This window comes from Daldinia caldariorum, assembly GCF_022478825.1.
Source record: "Daldinia caldariorum strain CBS 122874 unplaced genomic scaffold F4812scaffold_6, whole genome shotgun sequence".
Lineage (NCBI taxonomy): Eukaryota > Fungi > Ascomycota > Sordariomycetes > Xylariales > Hypoxylaceae > Daldinia > Daldinia caldariorum.
In genome coordinates, this window is record NW_025953042.1 from 838,935 (window position 1) to 850,818 (window position 11,884).

The window sequence follows — 11,884 nt, forward strand, 5'->3', positions numbered from 1 at the left end:
TAAGCTAGGTAGTATAAATGCATGCATGCAACCATTAGCCAATCAGCAAGGATGACAAAATCAATTGTTTACATACCCGCACTCTATCTCTTAGCCTGCTCGGCCCACATAGCAACCGTATCAAAACATATCTCCAAGCCTTTTTCTATCCCACCACTCAACTCGATAATCCGGAATAATAATCGAAAATAGTATTTTCGCTTTTATACCATATGATCTAATATCATAGAATATCCGAACTTCACGGTCCCTTCGAAAACTATAAGCATCCAATAGCGTGACCATGGCGTACAATCCGCGAATGTCGATAATACCGCCGGCGCAAACCCAGTCGCGCACCCGCAAAAAGGAGGAAGAAGCCGATGCTTTCATGCGGCTGCCGGATAGGGAGATCGTCGGTTGCATAACAGACATCGGCATCCCCTTCACTGTCGCCGACCTGCAGAAGCCAAACCCGTTACAAGTACAAATGATTTTTGAGTGGTTCGCCGAGCTGTTACTAAATGCGACCCGCGACACTGTCGAGCCGGCGATGCGCGCTGCCGCCGAAGATGTATGCGGCGAGTTTGTCGATATAGTGCCTCCCGATACTCGTAACCTACTGGGATTCTACGTATCACTGCGTAAACTACTTCTTGAGTGTGGAATTACAGACTTCAGTTTTAGCGACCTATATAAGCCCACGCATCCACGCCTCGTCAAGATTTTCAGCTACCTGATAAATTTTGTTCGCTTCCGCGAAAGTCAAACGAATGTTATTGACGAGCATTTCAACAAAGCCGAACAGACCAAGGCGCGAATCGAGACGCTATACGGCGAAAACCAGGATTTGGAAGCTAGACTGGAAGAGATGCGACACAATCGGAAGGCGATGGAGGCCCAGGTCCGCGAGAAGACGGAACGCAATGAGGAACTAAAGAAGACATTGCTGGAGTTACGGCGGAACCAAGAAAAGGTCGCAGTTCGGTTAGAAGAGGCTAAGGCGAAGAAAGGAGAACTAGCACAAAGGCTCGAGCAAAAGACAACCGAGAAAATGCTGCTCAAGCAGGAAAGTGCCAAGCTACGACCGTACACTCTGCAAAGTCCCCAAGCGTTGCAAACAAGTTTGGCGGAGCTCAGCAATACTCTCAATACAGATAAGGCCCATATAGATTCTCTGGATCGACGGGCAAGGGCACTACAGACTTCAACCGATTCCTTCGGTGTTGTTGCGACGGATGTGGCTTCTTGCATCAAACTCCTCGACGAGATCTCCGTGGAACTGGCCAAGGAGGAAGAGGAGAATGCCAGAAATGCTAAACAGCGAGATGCGTTGTCAGAACGTGGCAATAACGTCAAAGAAGTGGAGAGAGTAGAAGGATTACTACAGAGACAATTAAGCAAGTGGAACGAGCGTACGGAAAAATTGCGCGAACAAAGTCAGGAAAAAGCACAGGAAGCCAAAAGGAAAATGGAAGAGCTCCGAGCATTGCATAAGAAACTAACGGAGGAGCGAGCGACGAAGGGTACGGAGATCGAGAGGCGGAGAGTCCGAATCGAGCAGACTGAGAAGAAGGTATGTGTGACTAGATTATGGCCGTTCCCAATGTCTCCATCTATGATGCTAACAAGGTGATAGATGCTGGACCTCAAGGAAAACATCGAGAGAGAAGTTCACAGCGCATATGACGAATATCTGAAGATGGAGTCGCACATCAAGCTGTACATCACAGAGATGGAGCAGGCCATATCCATCTGATCGCTGTCGCTCAATGTTTTTTCTTACGTATGCATAGGTAACGAGATCACGAGAGGGATAATGATACCACGGCAGGCGTTAAGGTGTTATATACCGGCCGGGCCCGGAAAAGTGCACATAAAGCCCATTATCATTGTAATTTTGTGTGTTAGGCACCTGAAGAAATACCATATTATTGCTAGAGTTCACTCCTCTTTACTTGCGCCTACCTTTCGCTCATCGGAGCTGATATCATCCCACTCCCCAAGTTGAAAACAGAACCATCGCTTCATAACTCTTCCGACTTCTACGGTCCGACCGGTCCAACCCGCCTCCATGTCGGGACCCAGTCTTCGCCCCCCGCCGCTTAAAAAGGGAACATTTTCCCTCAGAAGATCCTCAAACGGCGATGCGACGCCGTGCTTCCGGGGCTCGACGACGATCGTCTGCCACGACAACCGATGGCCCAGCTCTACTACCGCCGATGCGGAATCGCCTAGTCCCTGCGCGCTCCATTCGCTCGTGTCCCGGTGCATCTCCAGAAACCCGTATAGGATTATACACGGCGCGTACTTGCCCGAGGGGTTGAAACCGGCTGGCGGGACCGGGACTCTGGAGTCGTCTGGTGAGAAGACGGACAGGTACGCGCGGAGATGCGTGACTGTGGGGACGTACACGACGCGGATGTGTCGCGACGTGGCGATCTGGTGCAGCGGGGAGGAGAGTAGCGGGTGATGATGTGGTGGTTCCTGTCTCCCACCTTGCTCTTGCTTGGTATCGTCATGAGCCTCCGGCGGCGCGCCAGGTGGTGGTGGTGGCGAACTTCCTACGGAATGCTCGGCCGAGGCTACTTCATCGTGACAGGCTGGCTCGTGAAAGATATCGGCGGCGAGAGATGCGAGAAAGTCCGAGCGGGAGGAACATATGATCAGTGTAGTGGGGTGGATATGGTGGCTTAGGATATAAGTGAGAAGCTCGGAGGGTAGGGCTGGGGAGAGAAGGAGAAAAGGTGCCGAAGACATGAATATTGTGACTTCATAACGATAACGGCCATTAGGTAGTTTTACTTGGAATTTGAACGATGAATTGTTATTATTATTATTATTATAGTGAAAGCATGCGACTGTTTATCTGCATTCCGGAATATTATGTTCTAGGTTGAGTACCTAATCCATATGAAGTTGTCCGGGTTTGACTGCCGTACGCCGATCTTATAGATAAATTCCGTTCCCCGGAGAAGAGTTGAAATTCGGAGGTGGATGTGTGTTATGTCAGCGCTAGCGTGGAACTAAGCAGCTAAACTAGAAGGTAGCTCCACAAAATATCAACGGGGAAAAGCCCCGCCAAAGTTCCAACACGGCTGCTGCTGTACAATATCGATCCAAGCTTTTAGTACCTAGATCCCCCAGCTCTGGATCCCAGCTCTGGATCCCTCTTTTCCACCGACGTCACACACCTAAGAAACACGCGACAAAACGCAACCAGCTTACAAGCTGTGTGTGCGCGTCCTCACTTTTACGCTATGGAGTCTATATCTCGAATATCTAATCTACTAGAGAGCGGTAAGGACTTTTGCATTATATTTTTTTTTTTGAATAACGATTGGACCAAAGTACACTGGCTGACTGACTGACTTTCCCCGTCTCCAGCTCGGGAACTCACCCTCGATGCGGCCCAAGCAGCCCGGAGCTCTCGCAGCACCACGCGATCTCTACCAACGGCGCAACTTAAGAAGCTTCTCGACAGCCGGAATGATCGTGAGGTGCTCGACGGACTGCGGCGGGTTATTTCTGTACGCATCTTCCGTTCCCTCTCCCCTCCTCGTCGACTACTAGGAATAACGCCGACTGATCGATCCTCCTTTATCTAGATGATGTATCGCCAACAGAAAACGCTTCCGTTCTTCTCCTCCATCGTAAAGAATGTTGCGTCGCCGAACCTCGAAATCAAGAAGCTTGTATACATATATCTTATACACCATGCCGAGCAAGAACCAGATATGGCCCTTTTATCTATTAATACGATCCAGAAGTCCCTTTCAGATTCGAACCCCCAAGTCCGAGCCCTTGCGCTACGGACTATGTCTGGCATTCGAGTCCCAGTCATCAGCCAGATCGTATCCTTAGCTATCAAAAAGGGGACGGTCGACATGTCTCCTCACGTGCGTAAGGCAGCTGCCCTCGCCATACCGAAATGCTACCGTCTAGAACCGAACACTCTACCCCAGCTCCTAGAATACTTGACGACGCTCTTGGGCGACAAGCAGTATTTCGTCGCGGGAGCCGCAGTTAGCGCTTACATGGAGATATGTCCCGACAGGGTGGATTTGATCCACAAGCACTACAGGAGTCTTGTCAAGAAGATTGTAGACATGGACGAGTGGAGCCAACTGGCAGTACTGAGAATGATGTCTATATACGCGCGGAAGTGCTTCCCAAGGCGGACGAGGATTGTTAAGTCACAAGAAAAAGCGGCCGATCTCCAATACTTCTACGGGGAGAGCGAATCAGAGCCCGCCTCGGAAGGAGAACGGGTAGTCATTCTCGATCCGGATCTCGTCCTGCTACTCAACGGGATTAAGCCACTTCTACAAAGTAGAAATTCAGGTGTGGTAGTAGCTGTGGCTCGCTGTTACGCAGACTTAGGGACACCCGAATATACTAAAGCCGCTGTCGGTCCTTTAGTTGCGCTTTTGCGGGGAGCACAGGACATCCAACAAGTCGCTCTGTATAACATCGTATCTGTTTGCCTTGCATATCCGGAGTCGTTCGTCAAATACGCTTCTCACTTCCTCGTCCGCGCCACCGACACAGCTCCAGTATGGGAGCTAAAGCTCGAGGTTCTCACACTAATCTTTCCCCACAGTCCCTTGCAAACGAAGAGTCTCATCCTTAATGAGCTCGAGCATTTCTCTCGCGGGACGAATAAGTCGCTTGTCCGCGAAGCAGTGCGAGCTATTGGACGATGTGCGCAAGCGGACCCAGCGACCGCGTCCCGATGTATGCGGCTTCTGTTAGGGCAAATAACGAGTCTTGACGGCACTTTAGCTGCTGAATCTCTAACGGTAATCCGTCACCTTATCCAACAAGAGCCTCAAGCGCATGTAGGAACTGTTGTGCGCTTGGCGAAGAATCTCGATTCTGCGACCGACCCGCAAGCCCGCGCGACAATCATCTGGCTCGTGGGCGAATTTTCTGGTCTGAATGGTGAGGACAACATCGCGGCCGATGTGCTTCGAATACTCCTGAAAGAATTTGCAGAAGAGTCCGAAATTGCCAAGCGGCAGATTGTCCTTCTCGCAGCCAAAGTTTACCTGCACCACCTCAACCGAACAGCGGAGGCACAAAAGTTAAACGAGGGGAACAATGAACCCCCGCCGAACTCAGAAGAGCATCCTATTGTCCGCTTGTGGAATTACGTTCTCCTACTCGTTCGTTACGATACGTCGTATGACTTGCGCGACCGCACGCGCTTATACAAAGCTTTGTTAAGCGTGCCCCAACTAGCGACGCTCATGCTACTCGCGCCTAAGCCCGCGCCTCACGCGCCCAGCCCCTCCGAAACAAGGAAGGGGTTCCTGCTAGGATCATCGGCATTAGTACTCGCCGGCGGCGGAGGCGTGCATGGGCTGCGCGGATACGAACCCCTGCCGGACTGGGTCGAGGAGGGCAGGGAGCCGGACCCGAAGCTCCGGGCGCAGGACGGAGTTCCGAACGAATACGGCGAGGAGAAGAGAGCTATTCCGGCGGCGCGGATGCTTGGCGACACTTCGGCGGGGGCACAGGGAGGTAGGAGTAATGGGCTCTCGGCTTCGGCGGGGGCGGGGACGGGGGCTAAGACTTTGGACGATTGGCTTGCCGAAGACGAGGAGGAAGATGAAATAGGAGATGAAGGCGAGGAGGAGGAGGAGAGTGACGAAGAAGAGGAAGAAGACGAGGAGGAGGAGGAATCAGAGGAGTCTGAAGAGGGAGATGAAGAATTGGACAACTCCAAAGCTGAGCTTGAAGGGTTCCTTAATGGGTAACATTAAACTTGCTCACTTGCTTACTTACCTAGGTACCTGCCTTTTCCTCTTTTGCATATCGAGCAGGGCTTCCGCGAATAGAAATGAATGCATAGGCGCGGAAGAGCGTTAGGACCGGCCCGTATAGAAGAAATACATACCTAGGCGTTGCTAGATCGTGGTTCCACTAGCTATTGGCTTACATTAGGCACCTAGGTAGTAGAAAGACTAATGAAATAAAGATCGTCTAACATGTCCCGTTCATGAATGCAATTATCGTGCATGTATTTGATACTACGCTTGACCATCGGGATATATATAGTATCACTCAAATGAGATGACATAGATGTTTGAGAATATGATGATGTACGAATGTGGATCTAGGGTATGAAATAAAAGGGGGGAAGTAGGTACTTGAATCAGGTGCCTAATATATGTGTGCAAAACTGTAGAAGAGATATCTAGTATAAATAAGAACGTCTATATCATGGCACATGCTCTATGCAGTTTCCTACCTAACCTAGGTAGGCAAATATATGTCCAAAAGCGAACGTCCAAAGCATATCTCCCCCTTCCCCCCCTTCCCCCCCTTCCCCCAGATCTAATTCCTAACTTGGAGATAAACCACAAGAGATTATCTATCTATTACATACCTACCTATCTTGTAAAACAAAAGGGAGGCGGAAATATACCCCCCAAAAAAGGACTATACGCTAAGGCTCTTCTCCCCCTGGTGTCCCCTGTCGTCGTCGCCCGACGTGATGGGTTCTTCGGCGTGCGTGTTTGCCTTTTCCGCCTGTTCCTTGCCTTCGTTCTTCTTCCCCCTGAAGCGCTGCGCTTCCCGCTCCGCCATGGCCGGGAACAGGACGCCCGGCGGGAAGGCGGTTAGGAGGATCACGGGGATGACGATGCAGCTGTGTTTAGTGCGCACGCGTGTGTGTGTGTTAGTCGATTGGTACCTCTTGGTTGGGTTATGATTTTGTTATCTCGTGGGAAAAGGGGAGGGGAAGAAAAGGGGAAAGGGGAAAGGGGAAAGGGGAGAGGGGAGAGGGGAGATAAAAAGGTAGCCTGGATGTGCACGGAACAACTTACAACCCCTCGAGCACCACGAACGACGGCTCGTCCTGCATGATCCTGTTCCCCCACCCGCCCGCCATCTCCGCGATGCGATAAACACACCTGATCAGGATCCCCGCGTACGCGCCGGCCACCGCGCAGCAGAACGCGCGGAACTTCTTGTCGTTCCACATCGCGAGGGCCTGCAGGGCGGTATCATCAGCATCAGCAGCCTGCGCCTGCGCCTTGCTCGCGACCCAACTCCTCGCGCGCAGGAAGTAATCCGCGCACAGGACGCCGAAAACGCCGAGGACGGCGCACTGCAGGGCGATGCCGGCGATGATGACGCGGTCGCCGGCGAGCAGCAGGGCGGGGTGGTCGGGGCCGGCGGAGGCGGCGAGGCTGCCGCCGATGGCCTGGAGGACGAGGCAGGAGACGTCGGCGGGCACGAAGACGAGCGGGTACAGGCGCGGGCGCAGGCGCGAGAGGCCCGGGTTGACGGACAGCGTCGCGTGCTTGAGTGTCAGGTAGATGGAGATGCAGATCAGCGTCGGCGCCAGGATGATGGCGCAGATCTGCGTCTGGAACGCGCTCGAGTTCCACGGGTTGCGGTGCAGGAGCACGCGCGCGACGTAGCCTGGTGCGGATGGTCAGTACCTAAGGTATAGTTTTATACAACCCCCCCCCCCCCCCCCCCTATTTCCACGTCGAGCGAAGGAGCAAATCCAAAAGAAAGAAAAAAGAAAAAGAAAAAAATAATAAAATAGTAAAAGAAGATAAAAAAATCAAGTACAGGTAACTAAACATACCTGCAAACTCCAGAATACACCCGGCAGTGAGCGCGGCGGAATATCCCCAAGTCCTCTTCCAGATCCCCGTGCCGACGAGCCCTACAATGCATAGACCGAACGCGGCGGCGAGAAAAGCATTGACGCCGAGGTTGGGATAGTATCCCAAAACCGTGGCCTCGACGGGGCAGTAAGGGCCGACTTCAGTGCAGGTTCGGAAGGATATGCGCTGCGGCGCATCCGTATTATTCGGCATCTCGGTTAGGGATCGTTCGAGGTCGATGAGCTATCGAGAAAATATCCCCGATAACTATGAAATTCCTGTCTACCTAGTAATAGTCTTCTCTTTTTGTCTCCCTGCTGGGTATATATCCTCTCTCTCTCTCTATAATAGCAACCACCGTCCCAACGTCTAACCGCAAATTTGAATAATAGATCTCGGGAATAAGCCGCCTAGATATATATATATAGGTATCTTATATATCTGCATCTAGATGATCGAACCGTATCGCGGGCAAGGCTAGGTGTAGCTATTAATACTCTCCCCAAAAAAGGCGAAACTAAACCAATAATTTAGCGAGACGGTATACTATAGGACAGGCTTTAAAATCAATTACAGGGGGGAAAGCAGAATCAGATTCGACCTTGTTTTGTTGATGTCAGCGGGCCCAACAGCGCGGTCCTACGTACATACGACTGCGTATAAAAAGAGAAGAGAAGGGAAGAGAAGAAGGAAAAATCGCGAGAAGCGCTCTCGTTGGGAATATTACCTGCCTACCTACCTTAGGTCTATATTTGATCGATGCGATCCCGCCCCCGCCCCCAAGGTGATCTGATTTTGACCAAGTATGCTAGGTATGTATGTACCCTACCTTGGCATCATCGGCAGGGGAAGAAGAGGCGAAGGGGTAAGCAGAAAAAGGCGACACAATACCTCCTCCTCCTCCTCCAACGAGGATCCGGTGCGGGACCCTATCGAATATACCTAACGAGAAGGTTACTAAAAGCGGACAAGACGAGTTTGTTATTAGTTAAGCGATCTGACAAGTATGTATTATCATTATTTATTATTCGCTTCTACAACCCCCCCCAGTGCCCACCCAGCTCGGCAACGCTACCGAGTTGACAAAACCGTAGGTATGTACTCTTTCCTTTCCTTCCCCATTTCCCAGCCCCGAGAGCCAAGGCCTTCGCTGGCAATAATACACTACTACTACTACGCTATGTACATTGGCGAATGGCCTTCCGCAGATATGTGCCATCTGCTTATCTGGGTGTGACTGAACAACCAGAGGTAAGGCTTGACGAGTTAATTACTTACATATCACCATGACTAAGTCACCGTATAAACGAGGCAGCAGCTCTGTTGGGATTTATTTAGATTAGATGGATGGACCCCTTGCCCTCCCCACCCAAACTTTTGGGACGGAAGAGGCTGCATCCGGGACGCTACCTAACCGGCGTTAGTTCACTTTCTCCGGACGCCATCCGGGTCGTTGGGACCGGAAGCGTATGGTATCGTATATCCATAAAGCACAACATATGCACCTAACCTACTATAGAAATTAATGCCTCTTTTATATCCCGAGATTTCGTCAGGTACAATATTGATTAAATCTCGATCCAATAGCTGCAAAAGAACATAGGACACATGCACGGTTATAACATCCATAGATCAAATAAGATAGGTACCTAGGTAGCATCTTCAAATTTCATATTTTCATTCTTTACCGCCCAAGAATCTATATATAACCGAGAAATCCCTCCCCTTACACGCATCTACTTTCTCGGCATCTTCGTAAACCTGTCTCGCCCGATCGCCAAGTTCCAACTTGGCCTCGGCTTCCTTTGCAGCTACGATGGCGAGCTTGAGGTCCTTCTTCATTAGACCGATGCCGAACCCACCGGAATAATCACGGTTAGCCGGCGCGCTTTCGACAACTCCTTTTACCGGGTTGTTGACTTCGCTCGGCCAGCATCGGCCCGTGCTCACGTTGATCACGTTGGCCAACGTCTTGGGATCGAGACCCCATCGGATGCCCAGATTCATCGCTTCGGCCGTCGCGATGTTGTTGATGGCGAGCAGATAGTTATTGGCTAGCTTGGCACTGAGGCCGTTACCTTGTGCGCCGCAGTGCAGCACCCGTCTCCCCATCCGCAGTAGGATCAGTTCCAGCTTTGGTGCCAGAGCGTCGGGGGCGCCCAGCATGAAGGTCAGAGTGCCGGCAGTGGCGCCTACCACTCCGCCCGACATGGGGGCGTCGACGAATTGACCTTGGTTGGCATCAGCAACCCAGCTTGCAACCTCTCGGGATGAAGAAGGATCGATAGTGGAACAATCGATATATACCCTGTCTTTCCTAGGCAGATTTGGGGATAATATCTCGCGATACACGCTCTTTACGTGCGACGGCTCGGGTAATACGGTGATTACCACATCCTATTAAATTTTGCGTTAGCATTGGAAGCTCAACACAGCGTAAAGGGATACAAGAAAATAAAAAGTAAATCTTGGTATAAGTTCTTCAGAGGATTGGCTATAAAAAAAGGATTAATCACAGAAGGACCGGCAGAAAGCCGGCCCCAACTTAGATCATAGATAGAACAGACTCATCATTTGAACGAACACCGGCGGTAAAAAGGGAAGAAGTAGTAATAGTAGTAGAACATACCGACTCTTTCGCAGCATCACCAACATCGCGCGCGACTTCCACAGCGGCGCCACCGGTCTGAGACGTCCGCATCTCCTCGGCTAATCGTTTCACCGCCTCGCCGTTGATATCGAACAGCTTGACCAAGTCGCTCGGCGGTAGCTTCGCCTGCAAGTTCTTGGCCATTTGGTAACCCTAAAACACCACATCCATATTAGTTCTTATTCTCTTGTTCCACTCAGACAACACAAAACTCAGACGCGTTACTAACCATTTGACCCAGGCCGATGAACCCGTAGCTCTCCCATCGTCTCGACGTCGCCGAGAAGGCTCGCCTCTGGGCTCTGAAGATACTCCGTACGGCAGCAACAGCGTGGACTCTCATCGTGGAACGCGGCGTTCTTGTTTTTTAAAGGCTAGTTCCCGACAAGCAAGTAGTAGAAAGTACTAAGCAACCAGCGTGCAAACGTCAGGCATAAAAGAGAGGCGCGCTCGGGTACCCTAGGGTAAAAAAGAAGAGGTCAATTGGAGAACGATGGCCATTTCTCCAACTTTCTCTCCCCTCTCCAAAAGCCACCTGCACCAAAACGCACCCGCGGGGTACCGAGGACCGACCATTGCCGGTCCTGCTCTCAATCGAAGCTGGCTAAGGTAGGGTTTGTTTAGGTGGGCTTATACCCAAAGGAAGTGGTCAAGTGACCTCATGATCTCTCCAAAGGTGCATTGCGCCACGCATTTTCATTTTGCATTGTACCTCACAGAGAAAGGAAGGAAGAAGGAAAATAAAAAGTTGTTCAATCCATTGCGTCAAGTTCAGCAGACATCTCTATCCATACATTAGACAGACATGTACGCTGAGTGCTAAAAGGATTCACTGCGAAGCATTCATGCTACGCCCTTTTGCTAGGGTTGAAAATTGGGTTGGAATAAAAAATGATGATTGGAATAAGATTGTGAAGGAAAAAAAATAATAAAAGAAAAACTTTTCTATCCTCATTTTGGATATTTAACGCTTGGGCCACACGGGCTAGAGGCGGTGGATCCTGTAGCTACAAGCCATTTTCGGTGTGGTTGAGTTCGAATCGCATAGGAGGTAACTAGAGCTAGCTGAGTTGACCTACTATATATGTTAGGTATTTACCTTAGTCATTCAGATATGTCTAAGTGTACTATACTACCTATGTATATATACCATGGGAACTACAATCTAATTAGACTAACTACTTCATACCTGGTAGAGGTAAGCTACTTAATGTAAGCTTCTTTGTTGGTAGATCTCTTTGTGCGAGTTGGGCACTTAAAAAAAGGACGTCCCCGGCTACTTCATAGTTCTATAGAGATTTCTATTCCAAACTATTTAAAATCATTATACCTTAAAAAGCCGCCCACCTTATAGAAAATGTCACAAAACACGAATCAACGAGTGTATTTTTCTCTTTCTCATTATGAATTTCTCGGGACCTGTGGAGGAGTAGTATAGCGATCTCGCCTTTCCTATGAGAGACCACTACAAAAGGGATGTGATGTATACATGAGCCATTTCATATAGCTGCGCAAAATATCAGAGAATCTGAGCAGCTGCTTTCTCACCAACAACCGTACAGGGGGTATGTGCAAAAAAGAAAAACAGACAAGTAATCGGGTTTCGCCATCACCGAAACCCAGTGAA

The 11,884-nt window shown here is 50.3% G+C and overlaps 5 protein-coding genes across 5 annotated transcripts; 2 read left to right on the forward strand and 3 right to left on the reverse strand.

The window, feature by feature from the left end:
• Window positions 1-283: 283 nt before the first annotated feature.
• On the forward strand, window positions 284-1,738 carry F4812DRAFT_450738 (Nuf2 family protein; the record flags this gene model as incomplete). Its single annotated transcript, XM_047936125.1, has 2 exons — window positions 284-1,555; window positions 1,619-1,738. 2 exons carry the CDS (start codon window positions 284-286, stop codon window positions 1,736-1,738), a joined length of 1,392 nt encoding a protein of 463 aa, XP_047791145.1.
• Window positions 1,739-1,769: 31 nt separating this feature from the next.
• Window positions 1,770-3,032, reverse strand: F4812DRAFT_348144 (uncharacterized protein). Its single transcript, XM_047931698.1, has one exon. The coding sequence runs from the start codon at window positions 2,737-2,739 to the stop codon at window positions 1,924-1,926; it is 816 nt and encodes a 271-aa protein (XP_047791146.1). The 5' UTR covers window positions 2,740-3,032; the 3' UTR covers window positions 1,770-1,923.
• Window positions 3,033-3,149: 117 nt separating this feature from the next.
• F4812DRAFT_424849 (ARM repeat-containing protein) lies at window positions 3,150-5,975 on the forward strand. The gene is made up of 3 exons (XM_047933866.1): window positions 3,150-3,279; window positions 3,367-3,509; window positions 3,588-5,975. The coding sequence occupies exons 1-3, from the start codon at window positions 3,240-3,242 to the stop codon at window positions 5,739-5,741; spliced, it is 2,337 nt and encodes a 778-aa protein (XP_047791147.1). The 5' UTR covers window positions 3,150-3,239; the 3' UTR covers window positions 5,742-5,975.
• A 92-nt stretch (window positions 5,976-6,067) lies between these two features.
• On the reverse strand, window positions 6,068-7,982 carry F4812DRAFT_348219 (RTA1-domain-containing protein). Its single transcript, XM_047931699.1, has 3 exons — window positions 7,586-7,982; window positions 6,813-7,413; window positions 6,068-6,652 (listed from the first exon to the last, which is right to left on the reverse strand). The coding sequence occupies exons 1-3, from the start codon at window positions 7,818-7,820 to the stop codon at window positions 6,427-6,429; spliced, it is 1,062 nt and encodes a 353-aa protein (XP_047791148.1). The 5' UTR covers window positions 7,821-7,982; the 3' UTR covers window positions 6,068-6,426.
• A 1,302-nt stretch (window positions 7,983-9,284) lies between these two features.
• Window positions 9,285-10,600, reverse strand: F4812DRAFT_458359 (putative 3-hydroxyisobutyrate dehydrogenase G6G8.5; the record flags this gene model as incomplete). Its single annotated transcript, XM_047937349.1, has 3 exons — window positions 9,285-10,004; window positions 10,237-10,410; window positions 10,487-10,600. The coding sequence occupies 3 exons, from the start codon at window positions 10,598-10,600 to the stop codon at window positions 9,285-9,287; spliced, it is 1,008 nt and encodes a 335-aa protein (XP_047791149.1).
• Between the last annotated feature and the right edge of the window lie 1,284 nt (window positions 10,601-11,884).